This window comes from Phodopus roborovskii, unplaced genomic scaffold (assembly GCF_943737965.1).
Source record: "Phodopus roborovskii unplaced genomic scaffold, PHOROB, whole genome shotgun sequence".
In the NCBI taxonomy this organism is placed as follows: Eukaryota; Metazoa; Chordata; class Mammalia; order Rodentia; family Cricetidae; genus Phodopus; species Phodopus roborovskii.
In genome coordinates this window covers 17,094,757-17,119,941 of record NW_026126558.1, presented here as the reverse complement: position 1 = coordinate 17,119,941, position 25,185 = coordinate 17,094,757, and the positions used below count along the sequence as shown (strand labels likewise).

The following is a 25,185-nucleotide window of genomic DNA, read 5'->3' as shown; positions in this document are numbered from 1 at the left end:
TCTCTGATAGGCTCCTGGTGGGAATCATGTTCTGAGTTAGCACCACCCACCCTACTGCTTTTCCAGCCTTTTAGGTCCAGGTTTGGAAGGTTCTAGAAGCTGAACCCCTCTCATCCCTGCACCCAAGTAACATTCAAATAGAAAGCATCAAGTAACTGCCCTTGTCTCTCTACTTCAGCTCTCCAGGGTGCCTCTGGGGAGGCTAGGTACCCTCAGTGGGATTTCTTAATGGCAGATCACCTAGTCCTATCCACTCCTTTATACAGGCAGAGAAACTGAGGCCTTCATTCACATGCACAATGGTCAAAGCTGAGACCACCACCAGAGTGCCAAACATGCATAACTACCATGAGCAGCCACCTGGGTCAAGGCCTGTTCTTGGTCTTCCTAGCTTGGAGGCCAAGTACTTTTTAATTCAAGGAAGACACTTTTGGGTGTCCCAGACTGGAGTTCTCTGAGACTGTTTTATGCGGTGCCTGTGTATGAGCTTTCTCCTTGGGGTACAGAAGACCCAGTAGGTAGCTTGCTGCTCTGTGCACCTGGCACAAAGGATACTGCCACCTTATCTCCCTGGCCAGACCAGACCAGACCAATCCTCCTGCTTCCCCCCAGGTCCCTGGGCATTGATTTTCTTCTGAAGGGACCCACCTTCCTTTTACTCCCCCAGAATCTTCACCATGGCTAGTGACTTTAGTGGGTTAAGGATATATCTATCTCCCCACATAGAGGATGTTCCAAACATCTTTGTAGGCTGTTTCTCATTTTTAAAATTTTATTAAATGTAGACTATTAGTCAAATGATTGGAAAAAATCAATAGTGAAAAATAGTTCTTTAGGGTTTTTTCTTGGTGCAGAGGTGCACACCACACAGGGAGCTCTGTGGGTGGGGCCCATGTGCCTCCACCCTGGCCCCAGCCTGGTGAATAGCAGTCCACAGTGCACTCTTGTCCAGCTCCTCTGAGGAGGCATCCCACACCTGCCTTGCTATAAATATGTACAAATCCCTGGACAGTTGAGGGCACCAGGCCCAAGGCAGAGCTGGGGTTACCTGTCCCCAAACCTGCAGGCTATTCACTTTCAAGACAGATGCTTGGGTAGCTTGGACCATGGCTGCCCACTCCCCAGCCTCTATACCCTAGTCCTCTTATCTCAGGCAGCAGCCAGCTGGCCCAGAACCCGGCGGAACTGCTGAGTGCTGTGGCCCAGCTCCTTGACCCTGTCTACCATGTCCTGGGCAGCAGAGGGTGATGGATACTGTAAGGCGGCGGCCTTGGTAGTGGCCACAATGCCTCGCAGGAGGTCACACAGCAGGTTGCTATAGTGGGTCACTTGGCTGCGCACATCAGCTGCCTTTGCCTGCCGTGACAGTGTGTCCCCAATGAACACCAGCTTATGTGCGCTGAGGATGACAAACTTGCTGTGTGCCACAAAGATCTTGGGTGGCTGGTTGGTGGCCACTGCAGTGAAGAAGGCATCTACAGCATCTGTCAGTGTGGTCAGGTTGGCCTCACACTGCTCCAAGTAGAAGAGCAGCAGCTGCCGGTCTGAGGGCCCCAGGCCTCCTGTCCGTCCTGGCACCAGGGGCTGGGCTGGTGTCCAGTTGGCCAGGTCATGGTCTATGGGACGAGATACTTCCTGCTCCAGTCGCTCGAACTGTTTCAGCTGTGGAAGGCAGGACAAGGTTAGGCTTTCAGCTGACAGACATGTGCAAATATCTGCATCATCAGAGCACTGCTCACCAAAGGAAAGCAAACCACCATCGTCAGTGATAGCATTACTGGCTAAGGACATGCTGGGGATTGCACAGGAAAGATGTCCTGCACACCAGCTTCTTGAAACAATGGCACTCCATGGCTACACATGTATTTCTACTTTAACTGCTATTACTGGGAAGAGATAGTGTGCCACATATCCTGGCTGGCCTCAAATTTATGGCCCTCTTGCCTCTGCCTCCTGAGTGCTGGAATTACAGGAGTATGTATGCCTGCCTTATTTTAACTGTCAACATGTATTTCCTTTCACATTTTTTGTGTCATACACTTCCCAAGCAGTTCACACACTACTCATTTACTGCCGACATCATACCTATAAGGCAGTTACCAGCTATAGGCCCACTTGGTATCAGGGTAACCAGTGAATAGACCAGCTCGGGGTGGGGTAAGCTATCCCTCGCCTTCCTTCTCAATACCCAGAGAAGGGATAGTGAGAGTTTTCATATTTACTTTGTGGTGTTCTCTTCGCAACCAAAATCGAAGTGTTTTTAGTATTTTTCAAAAATACTCTCACCCTGAGAAATGATTTAAAATATGAAGAAAATTGTGGCTGAACACAGCACTATTATTTATGAGGAAAACTAGACACAATGTAAATATTCAGCAACAGACATTATGTGGCCTATAAAAAGGTTATGAACAGTGCTGAGATCTGAGGAATGCCGCAGACAGAGGCAGAGTGTGACTGCTCACCAGCGTCATCTCGGGCAGGCACAGGGAGGCACCGCTGTCGTTGGGGAAGCGGCTTGTCTCGGCTTCGGTACCCTCTGCCGCCAGTGTTTTCTAACCCTACGCTGTTCTGTGTGCTCCACAACGAACTCGTCACGCTGACAGTGACTTCCTTGTGCTTCACTGCTATGCCTGTTATGTTTCAAGCATGCTAGTCAATTGCTGCAGTCACAGCTACTCAGGAGGCTGCAGTGGGTTAGCTGAACTCAGGCAGAGTTCAAGATGAGGCTGGGCAACATAGTGAGAATGTCATCTCAAATTAATTAGCCAGAAGGTAGTGATGGCCACGATGCTGGACAGTGACTGAACTGTCTGGGTAGAGGGCACATGGGCGGGGCTCTATTCCCATTGGGTCTCACTGTAAGGCGACTACAGGAGCCTCACCTGCTGCAGCTCCAGCTGGCCTTTTCCCTGCCGCATTATGTTGCCCTTTTCTAGCAGCTCCTTCTGGGTCTTCTCAAACTCCTCCTTCCCCTGGAGGGAAGAGATAAGATCTGGACTGAGAAGTCTCTCCTGGGACAGAAGCACCAGCAGGTACATGGGTGCAAGGACCAGGGAACCACCAGGTGGCAGTGTAGGCACACCAGGCCCAGGAAGAGGCAGCTTCTAAAGGAAGCAGCCCCTATAGTGCAGAGGGCAGTCATTCCACATGGCCATGGCCCTCCTGGAATGGCTACCATACCAAGAATCAAATCCAAATCCTCCCCTTGGCCTAAAAATGAAATGGCACACAGGTGTCTTCTCAGAGATCATTCTCATCCTACCTCCCCATTCCCCTTGTTTTAAGCCCTCTAGACACCAGCATCCGGCTCCTTAGAATGTGTCTATACAGAATGGAGCCACATCTATGGCCATCAGGAAAGCCCAAGGTGTTCTGGAGCCGTCCTCAAGGCCCAAGGACATAACCAAGTTGATCATTAGTCTAGATAGGGAGGACACTAGGATTCACCAGTGACAATTCCTAGAGCCCAAATCTCCCTTTGACCACAAGATCTCTGTGTGTGGAATAAGAGGATGGGGGGTGTGGGGTGGGGAGTGGATCATGGTCCCTACAAAAACAGTGGGTCAGAGCTCTTGGGCCCAGGCAGGGTGAGAACCCACCTGCAGGTGGACGTAGTCATAATCCTCCATCCAGCCCCCTTCACTGTTCTCATACTGCCCATCTGGAGAGTCCTGGGAGGTGAACTTGGGGGGTGAGGGCAGAGGGCGTGACTGGATGCTACTGGTTTTATCAGTGGGGTTGGGGTGCAAGGAGCTGCTTCCCTCAGGCCCTGGGCCAGGGGCTTTGGTCCGTCTGAAAAGCAGTGAGGCATTGCCATGCAAAAAGGAGGCCAGCTGCTTGGCATCCTCAGGCACAGCCCGTGAGCAGGCCACCAGGCGGTCCAGGTCTTCAAGGGTGAATCCCGGGCTTCCCCGGCCACTATCAAGGACCTGACCATGGAGCACCAGTGTCTGGTACACATCCTCCATCTTCTGTAGCTGCCGGCTAAGCTTGGCATGCAAGGTGCGGTCAGAAGTGTGGGTGGCATTGCTCACAGCACTGCGGGCAAACTCCAGGAGCTCATGTACTGCCCCATGAACTGCAGCCACTGCAGCTTTCAGGTCCTGCACAGGAGGCTCCTGAGGCTCAGAGGTACTACGCCAGCCTCCAGGCCCACTGGCACTGCCCACCAGGTCCAGAAGGTGGGCTACAGTGGTGCTCACACCCTGCTGCAGCCGAGCAAGGGACTCCACAGCAACCTCCAGCTCCAGGGGTTCCCGGCCTGGCACCACTACCTCCAAGGAAGATGCTGACTGGCTGCTTCGTGTGCTGCCTGTGCTAGAGGCCGACAGGCGCTTGCTATCTGTTGGAGCCTCTCGTTCAGCTGGTGGGGGTACAGCATACACACCATCATCAATTACACTCCCATCAGCCGCCTCAGGAGGGAGCACCCGTTCACGAGGCACATCATACAGCGTTCCAGGGCCAGGACGCCTCAAACCAGGGGGCACATCATAGAGGTCAGGAGCAGGGGGTGGCACATCATACACATCCTCAGCTGGTGGGGAGTCCGGAGGAGGCGCAGCAAGGATCAACGGGTGTCGGGTTGGGTCAAAGGGCTTGGGCTTGGCGAAAGCAGGAGGTACATCATAAGTCTCCTCTCGCTGCAGGGGGCCATCGGGCACATCCTTGCTCACGGAAGGTGGAACATCATACACCTAGGGGATCAAGTAGTGAGTAAGGCTGTTGTCCATCTGCTCAGCCCTGAAACTCAAGCTAAGACCCAGCCAGTGTACACAGCCAGCCTGATTCTTAGCTATAATGACTATGCCAAGATCCTAGCCCTGGGACTAGCTGACTAACTCTATGGTTGGCTATTCATCTGTAAGAAGGGGAACTTCCTCCCCTCCAGTATAAGGGCCATATATGTATTCAGTGTGCAATTCTTAACTGCAGACATAGGAGAGACTTGCTACCATATTGCCAATGCTGCTTGCTTGTCTCATTCCCACTACAACTACCCAATGCCACCGTCATTGGTAGACTTTCTATTCTGTATCAAGCACTTGGCTGGGCTTTGTTATGTTAGATTCCAGTTGGCTCTCAAGACAATTCTATATGATTATCAGTCCTTCCTGGTTTGGAAGACAGATTTTGTGGTCTCCTTTTGGATACCTCTCAGAGCACACATAATGAGAAGTCCTGGCAATGGGCTATTTTCCGAGGCTCAGAAGAGCATTTAATTTTTTTTTAAATTAATGTACTTATTTTTTTTATGTGAATTAATATTTGGTTTGCATGTATGTCTGTGCACCACATGCTTACCTGGTGCTAAGAGGCCAGAAAGGAGAAAAAAAAAAAAAAAAAAGAAAAGGTCAGAAAAGACATTGGATCACCTGGGACTGCCACACAATTCATGAGTGCTGAGAATTGACCTTGGGTCCTCAGAAAGAGCAGCCAGTACCTTGACCACTGAGCCATCTCTATAGCCTGGGCATTCAGCTTCTATATCTGTCCCTGAAGCAAGTAAGGACAAGAGCCAGGGTCTGTAGTCCAAGCCCAGTGCATATACTCATCTGTGCTTTTCACCACCTTTAGAAAGGTCCAAGGTCCCAGAGTTTGCTGACTCCTTACCAAATGATGGTTGGATGGTGGCAGGCCTTTTTCCACACTAGGAGGCACATCATACACATCCAACAATGGGTCTCTGCCATTGGGGCCCTTGACTGCCATGGGAGGTGTGTCATATACCTGGAGGGCACAAAAGAAGATTAATATGACTGTCAGGGACATGTGGTGAAATGGGAAGAGTGGAAGTCCCCAGAAACCTACTTTGGGCACCTGGGCTATGGCAACTGTGCTACCCAGGCCCTGGTTAGGCTGAGAAAAAGAAGCTCCCACAGCAAGGCCCAGTCCCTGTCCTCTCCCATGCCTCTGATCCCAAACACTTACCTCCTGACCATACTGGCTAGGAACCAGTCCTCGTACAGGGGGCACATCATAGATGTCCTGGGGACCTGGAGCTAACAGGTGACGTGGGGTGTCATACTCGTCCTGCTCTGTCTGGGAGGCCTCGTATACATAGCCCTGTCCCACTCGAGTAGGTACCACCACCTGGGAACAAACAGCTGATTGCACCACTGGCCCTTGAAGCTAGCCCCTATCATCTACCCACAGGTCCACAGGAGAGGTAGTGGTGAGATGCTGCAAAGGTAGGCTTTGAGGCATTGCTTCTCATTCCCTTTCTAGAGTGGGATGCAGTGCTTTGGAAATAATTATTAGACCCCCTAGGTTCTGTTTAGAGCTGTCTGGTTCTAGGCCATGAAACAGAAAGTCTCTACAGCTAGATGACCCAGTAGATTCCACAGCGTAGGGTGTGTGTATGCTTACACACAGATGACAAGATGGGATAGGAAGGGTAAAAGGCCTGGCTCTTGAGGCAATGCCAATGGGAAAGAGGCCAGTCTGCACTCGAGTCCCAGGCACAGCAGGACCAGAGGTCCCATGTAAGGTCTCCGATGTTGTTCCTGTTGACACCTCCAAGCTGCCCTGCCCCTCAAAGTTCTGCTCAGCAAGAAAGCAACCTGATCATAGGAACACCTTCATTTCCAGACACTGGAGGCAGAAGATGTAGCCTAGACAGGCAGTAAACAACCCTCCCTTAGTAGGACTTAGGGGGACTAAGTAACTTAGTAAGACTACTGAGCATAATAACCACAGAAGAAACACAGGGCTAGAATGTAAGGTCAGCTACATGGCAAAGGAATTCTAACTGGAACCACTGTAGCCATACCCATAAGCTATCTTACCCACCTGAAAGGGCAAGGCCTAAGTGGGAGTCACTGGTCAGAGGGAGCTAGCCCCTTCTTTCCCAGGGCCCTGCCTGACCCTGGATCCATAGCAGGCCACAGCAACAAAGCTATGGCTCTGTATGGAGGGTAGGCAGGGGTGTCAGGAGGTATACAGATGCTTATGTACTACTCTCTGGACTATTCTGTCCCCTCACAACAGCACTCAGCCTGGGAGGGATGGAAGTGTGCCAGCCAGCCTCCCCTGGACAAGATTCTCCCACCAGGCTCAGGGTAACCTCCCCCATGGGACTCCCTGCTCAGCCTTCTCCACAGAAAGGCCTTTTGTTTTCTAATCAAAGGGGATGTCTGGGACAGGGTTGACTCAGGGCTGCCACACACATACCCTGCCTCCTTCAGGCTCAACACTCCAGAAGCCAACCCAAGCTTCAGCAGGCATACACACCAGCCATTAACCCTCAGCGACAACCCCATGCCCCTCCCTGCCTCCCCGACACAGGGGCACCCAGCAGGCCCAGACCTGACAACCTCCCATGCACCATACCACATTTGAGCTAGGCAGTTGACATCCAGTACAGCTGGGATTCTGGGCTGCCTTTAGGAGACAGTCTGGCAGGCTGGTGTGTGCCACTGTAGGGGCTATAGGGTCTCCTCTGTGGGGGTCTCCCCACCCACCAATAACTGGGCCTGGGGGTGGAGTTGCAGCTGCCTCTCTAGACTCATCTCCCTGCTCAGGCCCCAGACTTGAGTCTCCTCCAGGGCTATTTTTAGATGTTGGAACCTGCCCATGGCAGAGCAGACGGGCTGGAGGGACGTGGCAGGTTAGACAGCCTGTGGCAAGGCCTGAGGTTTCTCTAGGCCAAGGCCTCATAGGTGGGAATTCAAACCCAAAAGGGGCAGACAGTACACCCTTCAGGCAAAAGCAGGCTAGGACTCAGTACAGAGAGCATCTCTGCCTTGTTAGCAACCATCTGGGCCTCATGTAGACAGGGCTGTACACACAGGTCAGAAGGTCTCACTGCCAGACCCCTAGAGATAGATCAGTGCTAGGGCTAAGGGGTAGGGCAGCTCCTATTCCTGTCACATCATGTTGACAGTAAGCAGCCATATTGGCTGGCAAATGTTTTTCTGTTAGGAAAACAGCAATAAGAAAGCATGGAGAGAAGCTCATTAGGGAAATGGCCTCATCAAAGAGCTTCTGAGCCCTGATAATCCCAGGCTACATTGCTCTGCACCTGGTGCCCCATTAGCAGGTCCTGGAGGGAGACACAGAGACAGACACACACACAGGCTGGGCTGGAGAGGGCTGCTGTTTTCCTCTCTGTCCCTTTACCTCCCCACAGGTTTCAAGGATAAGGGAGACTAGCCCAGATGCATAGGTCAGCTTGTCAGTTCTAAACCAGGATGGAACCTCTAGCATTGCCCTGGCTCTACAGGGACCAAGGCAGGGAGGGATCCAAGCAGCAGGAGTCAAGGAGGAGGAACAAAGACAAGACGAATCTCTCTTGGCTGTTCATTTTGTTGGGGCCCCAACTCTCCAGACAGCTTGGCTGCTGATATTCCCCTCTGCAAAATGGACAACATCCCACCAGCCTAGGCCAGCTGCTAGTTTGGGTGTTCACAATCTAGCCCTCCTCCCATAGAGAAGTTGCTTCTCCTTCTTTGGGAATGGAGAACCACAGGAATACCATGGGTAATATAGGTGCCTACCTCACTGAGCATACCTTCACCTTTTGCTGGCCAGGAAGCATGGCTTCCCAGATAAATACAAGTAACTTGGTTCACAAGTGTTCCCCACCTCTGGCAAAAGTGCCTTCCCCGCAGGGTCCTACCTGCATGTTTACAGCCTCTGTGCCCATGCCTAGTCAGAGGACCCTAGATACTCCTGACCTTGCTTTCTCCAGCCATACACCAGATGGCCCCATCCTTATCACTTACTCCCACAGATACAGCAAGCAACGGCATTACCTCATCAGTCCTGCAACAGACACCAAAGGGGGAGCCCCAGAGGCCTCTGAAAGCAAGACCCTGCAAGGTACGCAAAAAAAAAATGTGCATCCCAGGAGTTTACCACCATGCCCTTTGTAATAAAAACAAAGCACATGGTATACACAGAAAGACATACAAATTAAAAAAATAAATGTACTTTTTAAAAGCGGTGGGAGTGGGGGGGGGGAAGTGCCTGTGGAGATAGTAAGAGGTTAAAAATGCTTTATGTTCTTACAGAAGATCCAAGCTTGGTTCCTAGCACAATATCAGGCAACTCAAAATTCCTGTAACTTCAGTTTTCTTCTAGCCTCCAGAGGCTCCCACAGAAACATGACATACACTCACACAGGCACAGACAGGCAAACAGACACAAACAAAATAAAAATCTTCAGGTGAGGCAAGAACATAGCAAAAGCTCAGTTAGCTACCCTCATCAGTCTCAAGGAGCGATGTAATAACCAAGAAAATGCTTTTAGTATGTTGTGATGGATTTATAACTCCGAAATGCAAAAAATGACATGCATATATAATCACACTTAGGAGGAAGGAGCAGGAGGATTGTGGGTCCAAGGCTAGTGGGGCATATAGGACATAACAAACCAACCTGAAAGAGTAAGTGCCTCAAAAAAAAAAAAAAAGCATATATAAAGATCATAAAAGACAAACAGAAAGATGCTAGACAAAATATGCCAACGTTTCTCAGTGATTATCCCACGACTGAGGGACTTATCCCTAGACTTTCTCATACATTATGCAATTTCTATGGCAAACAAGCATTTCTTTCATGTTAAAATAAAAGTAGAGGCAATGGCTTCCCAGCTCAGGAATGACAAAGCTTCTTGGGAATGGGCACAGGGCTTCTCCTCCTAGGCCATCAGTTAGGTCAGAGTCTTGGGAACATTGGCCTGGGCAGCTCCACCAAAGCCCCGGGCAGAAAAGGACACGGCTCACTAGCTGAGTGAGTGAGAGAAGGGCCCTTGATAGACCCCTTGGGCCTCCTCCTCCAGCCCAGATGAACAGCTGTCCCAGGATAAGCTTTACCACAAGGACAGGAGGTAGGCTTCTATTACCTGACTAAAGAGAGGCAGGTAATGCAAGAGTGGGGTTCAGTGACTCAGGGACCCCTGGTGGTTAGAATGTGGGCCAATGTTCATGAGATCTTATCCTATGCAGGCCCATGACTCATGGTCAGGCCATCTGGACGCCATGCTTCTCTGTGGCCAGGGATGGGGGTGACACTACCTACTTTCTAGGTGGTACTGGGTAGCTTTGAAGACAGAGGTTCGGTGCCATGGCTGAGCATGCACCTGTCCTGCGTCTGGCCAGACATGGATGGCACTGGACCAGACGTGATCAGAACATGAAGGAGAATTAGCTGGGCTTATGCTGGTTTGCTTTCTCTCTCTCCCACACCTCTTGAGTGCCGGGATTAAAGGCATGTGCCATCACAGTTGACTGTTTCCACCAGGGCCTCTGGGGCACCTGCTCAGCTGTTAAGGCCTTCTAGTGGACAGTAGATGAAGGCATGGAAGAGATGCGGAGAGCTGGACATGGCAACTCACCCTCAACATTTGGAGGACAGGTCCAAGAATTCCATTCCCTAGTTCTTTTTTTTGTTGTTGTTGTTGTTTTGTTTTTCGAGACAGGATCTCACTATGTAGCTCTCTGACTGTACTAGAACTCAACTGTGTAGATCAGGCCAGACTCAAACTCAGAGGTCCACCTGCCACTGCCTCCCGAGTGCTGGGATTAATAGCATGCACCATTACGTTCAGTTCGATTTCCCAGTTCTTAAAGGGCTTCGGTACAGGAAAATAGGTAAAAATGAGTGCAAGGAACACTGTGGCTCCTGGTTCAGTGTGAAGCCAGGAGGCCCTCCTTCTGCTTCAGTCCTGACTATTCCATGGGCAGAGGGGCAGCACGCAGCATGGAGGAACTCAAGGCCCAGACACAGCTTAGAGTCCAGAGGCCTGCCTCACAGAGAGAGAAATGTCTGTAGAGCCAGGGACAACCAAATACATTAGGTTTCAACCAAGGGGATGACTCCTGAAGGACTAGAGCGAGACCCTGAGCACAAGGTAGCTTCTCTTACCCTCATAGGGGCTCAGAAAGCCACAGGGGCCAGTGACTGGACTGAGAGTCCTTTGGGAGCTCTGCTCCTTCCTTAGGGAAGTCCCTTTAAGTGACACACTCAGCTACCTGATAAGGCTCACTGCCTAGCCAGGCAGCTGGGTGAGCAAAGGTTAACAAGCAACATAAGTAACCTCCAAGAAAGCTCCTTAGGAAATGTGTAGTCTCTTTTGTCCCCTTCCCATCTTCCTGTTGGACAAAGGGCAGACCCATGTTGATTTTGACCTGATTGCCTCTAGGTGTAAATTATAAGAGGAGACATTCAGTCTCTTATAATTTCTCCCCTCTGTGTTGTCACTCTAAGCCTTATAACCTCATTTTCCTGGCCCACAGGCTTTATGCTCTGCTGTACTTTCCACTTGGGCCAGAATAAATTGGCTGACAAGAGCTGGGCAAGTTCAGCTTGGGTATCAGGCCCTGAAGCTGTCCCTGGCCTGCTTGTTGTTCACTTGGGACACGAGACATGTCTCCATACCTCTAGACCTATCATAGGCTGTAACCTGTGGTTAACATACTCCAATTCAGCACAGCCTGCTGGAGACTTCCTCATCCACCATGGCCAGCTCAATGTCCCTTATTCAGATACATAAATGTATCATCAGATAAATGTATACATTTGACTTCAGACCAAATACTCAGTGATACTGGAGTGTGGGTACTCTATGGTGACCAGGTCCTACTAGGCCCAGAAACCTGGGCCTAGGCTAACCCAATGGGACGTCACAGCTGTGCCAAGATGGCCTTACCTTTGCTGGGGGCTTCGTTCCCTCCCAGCTGCGGGTATCCATAGATGGAGGGACTTGATAGATGTCATGCCCTATGCCAGCGGAAGGTGGCACCTGGTAGATGTCCTGGGCTGGACTTCCAGGCCCTGGGGGCACCTGGTAAAGGTCTGTGGCTGGGCTGGGAAATGAATGATGAGGTGTCTGCTTTGAGAATGTGGATGTCTGTTTGGCAGGGGGTGACTGGAACTGTGGGTTGGGCCCGGGGGCTTGGTAGAGACCTTGCTGAGCCTTGCTGGGAGTTGGTATCAGGTACACACTGTCAGGCTGGGGTTGGTATGTAGTGGGGAGCATGGGACTGTACTGGGAAGCTGGGGGTACTGGGGTATGGACGCCCTGAGAGAGGTTGGGCTGGGTCTGCGGTGGAGTGGCAGGTGGGCCTTGTCCAGGCCCTGCTGGCTTCTTGTCATACATGCCAACCAGGATCTTGAGGCGGTTACCAGGGACAATGCCCTGGCGCCCATGCAGAGAACAGAGCCACCAGCCATCCAGGCCCTGTGTGTCCCGCTCCAGCACTGTCATAATGTCACCCTTTCGGAAGGAGAGCTCATCCGGGGATTCAGCTACGTTGTCATAGAGAGCTTTGGCCAGCACATTCTGGGGAGAGAAGACATAGGTGGACATGAAGGCTCTCATCTATTCCAGGGTCAGTAAGCATCCAGCTTTTACTTATAAAAGAGAGACTCAAGACACATTTGAGAATAGTAGGGGGCCTTTGCCCTCAATGTCTGCCTGCCCCCTAGCAGCAAAGTGGAGCTGACCCCAGTATATCTTTTAGCTGAGCCAGACCCCTCGAATCTTTGATAGCAGCAGTTGCTATCAGCTGTCATCAACACTCCAGAGATGGCTCTTAGTATGTGACTAAAAACCATTCCTAGGTCTGGAAAGATGGCTCAGCAGTTAAAGGGAGCTTCCTGCTATTTATTTCAGAAAAGCTGGGTTTGGTTTCTAGCATTGGTATTAGGTGGCTCACAACCTACATCCAGGGGATCCAATGCTCTCCTCTGGATTCTGTAGGAACCTGTACTCACTTGTACATGTATGCACACACAAACACACCACATATGTAATTAAAAATAATAAAATAAAACCCTTTAAAAGTTTCTAAAGTTAGCCAAGCATTGGTGGCGCATGCCTTTAATCCCAGCAATTGGGAGGCAGAGGCAGGTGGATCTCTGTTGAGTTTGAGGCCAGCCTGGTCTACAGAGCTAGTTCCAGGACAGGCTCCAAAGCAATACAGAGAAACCTCATCTCCAAAATTAAACAAACAAAAAACAAAAACAAACAAACAAACAAAATGTTCCTGAAGTCACGTGAGTTAAGAAATAATGACAATACAGCCACTAAGTTACCAAAGGATAGTTCAGTAGAGTTGAGAAACTAATTTGACACAGTTTCTTAAGATTAAAAACATTGGAGGTGGAGAACATTTTCCTGTTTGTCTACCAAAAAGCCAGTAATTAGTGGAGAAACTTAAAAAACTGCCCCTTAAGCTGAGAAAAAAGTAACATTCTCCCCATTTTAGCTCCAAGGTGAAGACCGTTGTATCTAGGGCATTGCAATTCTCCAGGAGGAAGAAAGTGATGGGGTAAAGGGGGAGGGGGAACTATGCACATCATGGGGACAAAACAGCCATCCTCTGTAGACCACATGATCATCTTCATAACAGTATTCCAAGTAAAGAATCAGCAACCGATGAAAACGTCACAGCAAAGACAAAACAACACAAGTTTTCCGAGAACTCACCACACACACCTTGCACAAGGCTGAAGACAAATGTTTTTACTCAAGTAAAAACTCAGAAGGAAAAATGCACCAAATTCCTAGTGGGGTAACCTTAAACACTGTACAGTGTTCATTTGCCCACATTTTCTTAGTACAGCAGCCCACCCATCATTCATCATTTTATTTTCTGTGGTTTTGGTTAGTTACCTATGGACAACCATGGCCCAAAAATATTATAAGAAAATTCCAGAAATAAATACTCCATAAGCTTTCAATTATAAGACACATGATGAAATCTCTTAATCTCTTGTTATTTTACCCCACCACCCTGGGACCTGTGCCTCCATCCTGTCTGTGCCACTTGCTTATTAGCTTGGTAGCTGTTTGGGCTAGCAGATCTACTCAGCTACTGTAGGGGCTTACTTAACTGTGTTTGGGTAAGCTCTACTGTAATGGCCCCAAGACACACAAGTGTACATGTACATGCATTAATTCTTACATGTTTCAAATTTGTCAGAGAGAAGCTATAAAGGTACCTCTGTTAAGTGAAAGAGTGAAAGTTAATAATTTATGGTTTTGGATACCAATCTGATACCTTTTACTACAATATATTAATTGTTCTGGTTCTGTTATTAATCTCTTACCATCTAACATTTATAAACTAAACTGTTATAGATGAAAGTCACTCATGGCAGAGCATGCTTTTAATCCCAGCACTCTGTAGGCAGAGGCAGATGGATCTCTACGTTCAAGGCCTGCCTTGTCTACAAAGTGAGATCCAAGAAAGCCAGAGTTACACAGAAAACCAAAAGGAGAAAACAAATAGAAAGCCTACAATATATAAAAAAGTCACCCGAGGGAAATCAAATGGTTAAGACCCGCTGATGGATGCTTAGTGTTCCAGGAGGAAAGAGACTTAGAGGGATTATGCCACATGGTCCTTCAGGTGTCCTGGTATTTAAGGAAATGGTGTGGACAGGAGTATTCACAGGCTTTACTTATCTACTTAGGAGTACTCAGCACCAGGGCTCTTGCCTATTACACATGGGGCCCACCTGTATTGACCATGGAGCAACAAGAAGGTAAAGAAAGGTGAGGCGAGTCAGCCCTGCTCTCTTTTGAGTTAGACTAAGAAACACATGTGTGATGGTCCAGAACTTTAAGGCTATACACACCTACAAACAATACCCTCTATATGTCAGGGGCAGATCCCAGGCACATTACTAATGTGGGTACTTCTGGGGCTTGAGGGAGAAACACCAGGAAAAACGGGAGCATTAAACAAAGTGAGACACCTTTATTGGAGCTCTTGTCAACTGTCACAGCTACTACAAGAAATGGGTACTACCATGTCCTTTCCATATCACAGACACTCCCAGAGCAGGAATCTACATTTCATGTAGCCCAGAAGTCAAGTGGCCTGTGCTGGGGCCATGTGACCTGAGGCAGGAGGACAACAGTATAGAAAACAGGGAATAAGGCACAAGAACCCCATGGCTCCAAGACTGTCATTGTAACTTGAGCAGTCCTGCTGTCACTGTCTCCTTGCCCAGGAGTTGGGCTTGGAGATGGCAGAGGGCAGGAACAAGGGAGGAGTCTGGGCTAGGTGTGGCTGGGACATCTTCTGTCCTTCTAGAGTAGCAAAAGACTATGCCTCAGCAGGGCTGGTGACAGAGGCTGACTGAGACCCCATTGGGCACTCAGGAGGGTCAGATATGGGGCTGGACAGATGGCTCAGGGGTTAAGAGCACTGGCTATTCTTCCAGAGGTCTTGAGTTCAATTCCCAGCAACCACATGTTGGTTCACAACCATCTGTAGTGAAATCTGGTATCCTCTTCTGGCTTGTAAGCATGTAGGCAAGCAGAATACATCAATTCTGGGTGACCTACAAGGGCCCTCCTAAGATTCCTGGGTCTGAAGACACAAAAAAGAGCTAGATTTGGAAACAGGACCTGGGTTCTGGCTACTTGCTGTGTGGCCTTGCCTACTTAGACCTTAGACATAAAGCCACCCTCTGGCCAGGCTAGTGATACACAACCTGCAATCTCAGCATGTGAGGGGTGGAAGCAGAGAATCAGGGGTTCAAGGCCTGGGCTAATGAAACCCTATCTCAGGAAACCAAAGCTCATCAACTGAACAAAAACCACCCCTACCCTCTGGACCTCACCTCCTTCATGGAATCAATTTGGAGCTAGAACTCAGGCAGCTGGATGGGCCATGCTCCAGGGACACAAATCCAGAGTGGGAGCCCAGGCTCTGAGAGAGAAGTCCCGGGGGCTACCTCCAATTTGTCTCTCAGGTTTGCCACACTGAGAGGTATGAAGAGTACCCCAGGAGTCACCAGCTGGCATCTGTTTCTCCAGGACAGCTTGAAGTCTCTAGACCCAGAGAAGGCAGGGGTAAAGGAGCTAGGAACCAAAATGAGCAGTCCCAGGGAGAGGCCCAGCAGCCAAGCTGCCACAGCTCCTGAACTCGGTCCTCACCAGCTACCCAGTTACAGATTTCAAGGGCACTGAACAAGCTGGGCAATGAATACCCAGCAGTTCCAGCATTCTAGAGGCTGATGCAGACTCTGAGTTTTAGGTTATTTTGATCTATAGTGATACCCACTCCCCTTTGCTTCACCCCCCCAAAAAAAAACTCCTCCACAATTAAACATCATTTGAAAATTTAAAATTCAGTTATCAAAATATCACTAAAAATACTCAAGACAATAGGGGTGGATATTCTCTCATGTACAGAATTTTCAACTTGTATTTAACAAGTCTTTATTATGTTGAAGTTGAAAAAAGCTGTGTGAAGAGAATCAACTAAAACTAAAAATGTATGAAAATGTTATTTAAAAAAATAATCCTTATCTAGGAAAAGAGAACAGTGGGTCACATGCCAGGCTCTGGGTCCGGATGGAATAGAGGCAGGCACGGGTGGGAACTACCTTACAGCCCACCAGGCTCACAGTCCCCATCTCAAAGCTGCAAACAAGAGAAACAAATTTCCCAAATATGGTCTGCAGCCTGACTTGTGGGAATCACCAGGCCCACCCTCCCTCGGTGACCCCAGAACATCAAGCTGCCTGGCTAGGTCCCCTAGCCCCTGCCCTGGTGACCACAGGAAGTGCCAGCAGAGTGAGTCATAGGGAAATTCCCTCCAGCCAGTCAAAGGCGGGTGGAAGTATAGACAGAAGGGCCTGCTCCTGAGTCCCTCACCTCTTATGATTGTTGGCAGGGAAGGCTCAGAGAGAGGCCCCACTGTGCAGGTCTGGGGACGGCAGGATTGAGCAAAGGTATGAAGGATAGAAGCATCTGTTGAAGGCAAGGTTCGGTGAACCAAGCAAGAGAGGAACTGCCCAGCCCAGGTGAGCCATCTGGGGCTTCTGGCCTCTCAGAGGTGCTAGCTAAAGCGCACGCTCACTGAGTCTTTGCCAAGTATGCTTTGGCCAAGTAGGGTTGTAACTGTATAAAAGCAAGGGCAGCTGGAGCAGGCTGGAAAACACCTCATGAACTGGGCACGTGGCATCAGGAGCCTGGCACCAGGAGTTCCTCTGCCTGTGTCAGCTGGTGTGCTCTGGCCTCGAGCCCCTGCAGCAGCCTCTCTCTTACCCAAGTCCTAAGCACTGCCTGTGCCTTACCTATCGACTTTTTCAGCTAGCCAAGAAAGAGGGCCTTTCAGCCTCTCTGCCTCCCTAGTCATTACTCAAGGCCACATTGCTCCTTCCCTCTCTCAAGTCACTAGGCAACAGTTCAGCCCCAGACCAGGGTCTACCTCTCCCTCCCACTGCTATGTGACCTTGGGTAAGTCCCTTTTCCCCTAAACAATCAGATTGTCACAGCTAAGATGACACAGCTGGCTTCAGAAAATCCTATTTTTGTTTAACAAGATTACCCTGGTTCCTGCTCTTGTCAAACTCCTAAAACAGTTTGGTTCTTAACCTGTGGGTCAAAATCCTTAGGGGGTCACATATCAGATATCCTGCATACCAGATATGTTCATTATGGTCCATAACAGTAGCAACATTACAGTTATGAAGTAACAACAAGATAATTTTGTGGTTGTTGCTCACCACAACATGAGGAATTGTATTAAAGAGTTGGTCGCAGCATTGGAAGGTTGAGAACCACTGGTCTAAAGATAGTGTACACCTACTACACTCTTGAGAGGCCTGGTCAGCACAAAGTTTACAACTGCAGTGGGGCAGTAAGACATCTAGCAATAATTTGCCATGTTCAGCGGCACATCTGCCTGGCTTATGTGAAGCTCAAGAAAGTAATAATTTGCAAAGGGGAAAAGTGGGTGCCAGAAATAATGAAGGACAATGTTTGCATACACGTCACTTTCCCAATGAAGCAACATTCCAGCTGACTTACTTAGCTAAGCACATAGGGCAGAGCAAGGTAGGATATACAAGATGCTAGAGCAGGAGCAAGTATGAGTGAAGACTTCTGTGACCCTAGAGTGGCAGGTAAGTGGGGTTTATTGCTGTTGTATTCCACCAATTATTCCTCTATCTCCCCAGGCCCAATAAACACTATCCAAACAATGGCTTCTACAGCCAAATGTGTATGCCCAGATGTGTAAAAGTGCACAGCAGCCTGAGCATTCCTGCTGTGGTCATGCTTTCATTCCTGTCATGACCGAAGCTGGAGAATCAGTCAGCTTCCTGAGCCTATTTTCCCAGTCTCCTGCAGCCGGACAGTTGTATGGCTTGGGCTATGCTATATATGTTGTCTCAAGCTCACAATGGGTACAACTGGGACTCTGAAGGATGCAGAGCCAGGTTACAATTGTCTGTCTAGAAAAGTGGTTCTCAACATGTGGGTCGCAACCCCTTTTCAAACCTGTATCTCCAAAATTATGTACATTATGATTCATAACAGTAGCAAAATTGCAGTTATGAGTAGCAACAAGTATAATTTTATGGTTGGGGGATCACCACAACAGGAGGGACTGTATTAAAGTGTCACAGCATTAGGAAGGTTGAGGATCACTGGTCTAGAGAAGGTTGCCAGTCACATTCAAGACACCATAGAGGCTGCTGCCTGCTTTGCCAATCTCTGATCACTTCACTCTGGGAACCTACTGTTGCATCCTATACCTACAGAACCAAATCAGACATCATCCCCTTTCCTCCTCCAGGAAGGCAGATGACTATCTGAAGATACCCATTTTCCCCTTTTGCCCACCCCACATACTGCCATTTCTTGTTACTGCCTAACCCCAAACATGGGAGGCACAAGTCTGTCTCCAGCAGAACCCTGAGTGCTACACCACCGGGCTTGTCCTAAGAAGTGCCACAGCAAGTGCCTGCCAAGTGAGTAGAGCCAAGAAAACCCCTAGCTCCACACAATATCCTTAAAATGCAGAACAGCAGAGGGAGAACTAGTGATGTGATGGCTGTTCTTCTTAGCTCCAGCTTCCTTTCGGAGTCCTGAAGTGCTATGGGATTCCCTAAACCCTGACCACAGAGCAGGGTACAAGCTCCACAAAGCCTTCAAGCAGTACCAGCCTGGGCCCACTAACCAAAGCCCCCTACCCCCCAATGCAGTTCCACATCTGGTTCACACTCATTTACAAAGCAATATGACACAACTAGCAGGTTCTTAATGACAAGAGCAGTGAATTTTACCCTAGACCACAGGCCGAGCTCCTTCCCACATTATCAGCTCACTTCATCTTCAAAATGACCCCAGGACAGCAAGAATTATGTCTGTCTTATCTGAAGGAAAACAGAGGTTCAGAGTGGGTAAACCTGTCTGATCCGGGTTTACAGAGACAAGAAACAGCAGAGGTAGAGCTAGGGCTCTGGGATCCATGGGTGTTACCTCACAAGCCTTTCCTACCCTGCCTAGTCCCACCCCCAATGCACACACACTGACACCCACCCCAAGCAGAGCCTCACACACAGCAGGCACTAAGGAAACACTAGCTCCCTTCATACTCAGAACCACTGCAAATGTGAGCCAAGTTTATTTCTGGGATATTCTGTTTGCTTGTCCCAAAGCCACCCCTCCCACCCCGCCAGTGGCCAATGGATATAGGCCCAGTGAATGGGTGCCCAACTGGCAGTCATACTCATCACACCCAGGCATCCACCTGGAGGGGCATGTGGCCATAGACCCACTGACTAGGGACCCAATCCAGGATCCAATGGAGCCCAGAGAGATAGCACTTCTTCCTCCCTTCCCTATCCTGGCAAGCTAGCTTTGGCAGCATCCTGCCCTAGCATTCCCATGGACAACAAAGCAGCCGGTTCATGTCCCTAATATGCTGATACGGAGCAAGAGTGTGAGAACCATGCTCAAAATGGCCGTGCATGAGCCCCCACATTCCAGAGCCATCCCAAGGGAGCCACAGCTCCAGTCTTGCCTTCCTCAGGAGTATGTGACAGGACAAAGGCAGGGAGGGCATAATGGGTGGCTGCCAGTTCCATGTCTGACCCTCAGTAGCCAGGGCAAAGGTCTGGACAAGGAAGGAGTGAAAACATACCTGCAGACTGTGGCCACTGCCAGGGATTCCCCTACACACATGCACACTACCCTTGGTTCTAGTAGCAACAGCAAATGACTTTGTGTCCAGCTCTGGGCTGGGAAGCAGATTTCTGCTCCAACTCCTGCCGAAGTGTCACAGGTATTATCTTTGGGGGTCTGGGCAGAGGTGTAGTGGCATAAGGAATTCTTCTGCTCTAGAATATGACATCTGCAAGCCCCCATCACACCATGGAGAGTGGAGATACCTACTGCTTCTTTTCCAAGCCCAAGGGATTCTAATAGAGGTTTGTGAAGCTATCAGTGGGCTGGCTCTAGTTCTCCTTTGTGATTTGTTGCCTCAGCAAAGTTTAAGACTATCCTTCACTTCAGGGGTAATATGGGGCAATCACCATCCCTGACTCTGTTATCATGGAGGGATCCAGGATCACAGCAAAGAGACAGTAGGATCTTAGTACAAGGCCTTGGTTTATTCATTTTCAGATCTTAAGCCTCCTGGAGCTTTGACACTCTGTAGCCCTATATAATAGCCTTCGGCAGCTAGTAATGTAGTTCATCTTCTTAAGCAGGGACAGGGAGACAGTATCACAGAAAGTGTGGTTCTCCAGCATACAAAACACACTGCCCTCCACTCTCTTCCCTCCCACAAAGGTCTAGAGATGGGGGGAGGTAACACCAAGACAACATGGAACCTTGACTCTTCTTAGAGCTAGGAGGACCAGACAAGAGAGTCCAGCCCCATCCTTTGGGTCTGAGGCTACCCCATAACCCTTCCACACTGGGAAGGCCATCTGCTGGAGAGTGATCCTCATACCCACCTCCCATTCCCCAAGTCTAACACTGTCTCTTTCCTAAGGCCTTCCACCCTGAGTAGGTTGGGTTGGGGCAGGAAGCAGAGAATAAACTGTCCAGGTTTGGGGAAAAAAATGTGGTGGGCCTCTTGAAAAATGGATGCTAGTAGAGGGCAACAGTAGAGCCTGACAGCTCCTCAAGGCCAAGTTCCCTCATCCCAGACAAAGTGAGGAACACACCTGGTGCAGTACATAGAGACAAATTTCTGGGACCTGAGCTTAAAGGACAAACTCATCCTCTCTCTCTCTACCTCAGTCTCTGCATTTATAACCTTACAACCAGGGTGGGGAACAGCAACTGACTCAGGGGCCTTTCTTGTGCAGACAGAGTCCCTTGAGACACTGCCCTAAATTCATGCCTTGGCCAGACACAGGGAGAACATACAGTACTCACTCTCTTGCTCAGCACAAACACTGATGGCCAGAAGCTCCAGTCTTCCTCCCCTGACCAAAGGTGACTGCACAACCTGGACTGCCTTACCCTGCCCTGCCTCCACCCAGCTTCCAATGGGTTCCTTCCTTGCTCAGGGCAAAGGGGAGGTGAGTGCTAGTGCCAGGAGGGCGTGCCGGCAGTTCCTCCCCAACGGCTCCCTTCCCTAAGGCACCACCTGGTTCCTGGCTCCTGATCCTCTAGGCACCCACACCTGCTAGTCTGGCCCATCAGCCCTGGCCAGTCACCATCCAACCCTCCATTCGGAGAAAGGAGGGCGTGTCCCCTGGCGTAAGACAATTGGAAACTTTCTCACTTAGCAAAAAAGGAACACATGGTCGTTATGTCACGGTAACCAAACTCACAGCAAACCCTAGAACGGGAGCGTGTCTCTACCTAGACCTTTTCATACAGTAGAGTTTGAAGATAAGCTGCTGCCCTCAATGGGATTCTCCAAAAACCACCCCAGGTTCTAAGCCGTCGCAGCTCACTGCTCGCTTGCAGCCCTCAGCATATTTCGGCATCTCAGAGCCCTCCAAATACCGCCGCGGGTTCAGCCGCAGGTAGCCCGGCTCGTGCCAGGGCCCAGGAGCTGCGGAGACTGGTACTCCATGGGCTGCGGGGGGGGGGGGTAGGGGGGTCGAAAGGCTGACCCAGGAAGGAGCGACTCGCTAACGCGCCGAGCTGACCGGTAACTGCGGCTGGAGGGACGCGCCGGGCCCGCAGGAAATGTCCTCCTCCCCGCCCGCCCGGCCCAGCGCTCACACTCACCAAGTACTTCATGGTGCCCGCCGGCCAGAGGCCGCGCTACCCAAGTACTGCCAGCCGCCAGCGCCGCACGCCTCAATAGCAGCCTCGGCCGCCCGCAGCCGGTCCACTTCGCTCCGCCTGCCCGCCGCCGCCCGCTCCCGGCATGCCCAGCCGCGCTACCATTGGCCGCTGTGGGCCCCATGCAAATGAGCCGCTGAGGTGGGCGGGCCGAGCTCGTGAAGGTCCTCAGAAGACGCCGCCGGGCCGCATCGGTAGGCTCGGGTGCAGCCCCTCCTACCCCTCTAGATGCTGGCCTTCTGCCTTCCTCACCTACCAGCCCTGGAGTATTCCCAAGTGAGTCCGCGCCATCCGATTCAGACCTGAATCCCGAGGCAAAGTGGAGGGAGTTGCCCCAAGAAACAATTACTGAAAACAATAATAGAGCAGGACTGTAGACAGGCCTTACTATGTAAGGATCCCAGGAAGCCCTGCATGATGGTTTATGCCTAAGGATTCCTGCAATCGGGAGGCGGGAGGCAGGAAGCCAGCCTGAGCTACAGAAAGACTTCAGGGTTGACCAGCTACAGCAAGACCTGCTGCTGTTCATAGCAACAACCCTGCCCCTCTGTATTCCTCGACCATAAGGAATTTCAGCTGGTTCCCGGAAGCCCAGGGAGAGTGAAACCAGGGCTAACTAGGTCCACTCCACAAATGCCTCTGGCCACTAAGCAAGGAACTAGAGACTTGCCAACACGTTAACCAGTTCTTCGTTGAACTGAATGCAGAATCTGGAAGCAGGGTCTCCATGATCAGGCCACAGTCATCATCCAACCAGCAAAATCTGGATGCCATAAAGTCTCTCAGCAGCTAAGTCTCTGAGCACAGATTGTTGGAAAATCTGGAATGAAACACTTCAGACCTCGCAGGACCCTGACCAGTCAGCCCCTCACTGCACACTATGAGGCAGTTGCTGATGCCAAGAAGCAGTGAGACAGACAGCCCACCAAAGTCCAGCAGAGTTCTGAAGAATGGCAGGGTGCATACACACAGGCTCAAGGCCAACAGGTAGACTTTCCTTCCCCCAGAGCTCCTTCATCTGGGGCTGGGCTACAGCAGCCCAGAGAATGCTCACAAGTCCCGGGAACACCTGGTTAAACCAGATTCCTGGGTCGTAACCCTCCTGAAAAGCTAAGACACCTGCATTTCCCCAGGGCTTCTGGCTTAGAAACCACTGGCCAGAGCTCACAGCATGGGGGGAGGGGCAAGGAGAAATGACCCAGTGTCCTGGAACATTCCCTCCTGCTGGTTACCATGTCCTACTCCCCCCTCTCTCTCTCCTACATCCTCTGCCTCCAGCCTGTTACTCAGTGGATCAAGGCCAGTGGGAACATGCCTAAGCATTTGTCCCACTGTGTTGGGACTGAAGGGTCTTCAACATGCCATTGGGTCTCTACTTTGGAGGGGAGGAGCAGGACCCAGGAGTGAAGGCCAGGCCTGAAGGGCAGGCCTTCAGCTGAAGTAGGAGGTTTCTGCAGGATGGAGACCACACAAAAGACCAGGTCCTCACAGGGCATAGATGGTCTCTATTACACCACTGGCCAAGGGAAGGCACCACAGGGAGGCAATGACTAGCTAGGACCCTTTCTCAGAAGCAGATTAAAGTGGCACTGGGGGCGGGCCTGTGGGTGTGCATGTGGAAGTGGGGGGAAGGGAGCTGGGCTCAGGCTCAGGCATTTCAAAAATTTGCTCCTTTTCCACTTAAACACGCGCCCCCCCCCCCCGACTGTGAGCCTTGGAATGGCATTTCCGCTTTGGAAACAAGACCCCAAGATTGACACCCCACTGTGCTGGGGGGGGGGTGCGGCTTCCCAAGCTACTGGGTTAGGAGCACCCATTAGGCTGATTTTGACAGGGATACTACCTCCGCACACCTGAGGCCTCAGTGCTGGCCTGAACACACGTGTTCAGTGATAGAGTAGCCCCTTCTGGGCACTGATGCAACTTCCATGCTGGCTTGGGACACATGTACTCATTTCATGCCCACATTTTGCAACACAAGCTTTACTGCTGGCCCCATTTTATAGGTGATGAGACTGACACACAGCTTAGGGGTCTTTGTCTCATTCATTCTACACAATCCGTGCACAAGAGGGACAGAGCTGACATCCAGAAGAGAAGGATGGTAGAGAATTTAGGGACTAGGACACTCCAGGGTAAAGCTAAAGACCGTGGTCACATTCAGGTCTCCAAATAGGTGTCTGAGACCCAAATACTCATTCCTCTCCCATCTCCTCCCCAAAAACAAAGAAACAACTGCAGGCCCTGCATTCGGCATTGGAGCCAGCACTCCTCTGAAGTTCAGCTTCATTGATGAGGGGTGGGTATGTGGAATGAGGTGGAACCTTAGAGGTGGCTCTTGTGGGAAGAGTTAGCCTGAGAGGAAACCAGATTTTTGCCTGAGCACACAGACAGACACAGGCACACACAGGGACAAGCACACAAAAGTACAGCTACATACAGGTGCACATACACAGACAGGATTGGGTACACACAGGTGCATCTGCAGAGGAGGAGCTGAAAGAAGGTGCTGCTGGAGAAAGACTGCATAGGCATGACAGACAACAGCTCCCACCCTCCAGGACATCTGCCAGTCATCCCAGGAGTGGCCTGGAGTCTCCTATCAGGTGAAGATGAGCTCACAGGATGCAGAAGGACATAGAATGGGCATTTGGTGAGTAGCAGGCCACTCAGCTGCCTATTACTGCTTCTCCTGGACCCCTACTGAGGAGAAGAGCCTGGGGTAAGGTTGGAGCCTTCTGGCCTTCTAAAGCAGTACAGGCCCACAGAAGAGCTATCACCACTTAATGCCCTATGATGTCCACTGCAGCACTTACAACTGTAGTACAAGTTCTCTTTGGTCTTAATAATAAAGACTCAGAGCCAGCTATCGGGTTGAAAGCTGAAGGATCAGAGAAGCAGAGCAGCCAGCCCCTAGAGTTCTTACCTCTCTCTACCAATGCTCAGACCAAAGGGGCAATCCTCAGAATGACTGCTCCTCAGACTCCACTCAGCTCCTGTCTCCTCCCACATTGTATTGTTCTCTGCCCTAGGCATATCAATCCTGTCTCCACCTCTGTAGTGTTGGAATTAAAATAGTATAGTGTTGTGATTCCAAATGCTAATATCACTTTTGTGTGAGCTGTTTCTTTTTTAGTCTGGGTCAATTTATTGTAGCCCAGGGTGGCCTTGAACTA

The 25,185-nt window shown here is 50.3% G+C and overlaps 1 protein-coding gene across 4 annotated transcripts in view; it reads right to left on the bottom strand.

Annotated features, from left to right (window-relative positions):
- Positions 1-754: 754 nt before the first annotated feature.
- Positions 755-25,185, bottom strand: part of Bcar1 (BCAR1 scaffold protein, Cas family member) — a 36,244-nt gene continuing 11,813 nt past the window's right edge. For 2 of the 4 annotated variants that reach the window (XM_051201750.1, XM_051201752.1), the window contains exons 2-7: positions 11,657-12,289; positions 5,935-6,096; positions 5,617-5,733; positions 3,603-4,700; positions 2,886-2,975; positions 755-1,662 (exon numbers count right to left, since the gene is read on the bottom strand). In XM_051201750.1, coding sequence (XP_051057707.1) covers positions 1,150-1,662; positions 2,886-2,975; positions 3,603-4,700; positions 5,617-5,733; positions 5,935-6,096; positions 11,657-12,289 — 2,613 coding nt within the window. In that variant the 3' untranslated portion in view covers positions 755-1,149. Of the gene's footprint in view, positions 1,663-2,885; positions 2,976-3,602; positions 4,701-5,616; positions 5,734-5,934; positions 6,097-11,656; positions 12,290-21,952; positions 21,989-25,185 lie in introns of those variants that run through there. The other 2 variants (XM_051201751.1, XM_051201754.1) reach the window with 2 other exon arrangements.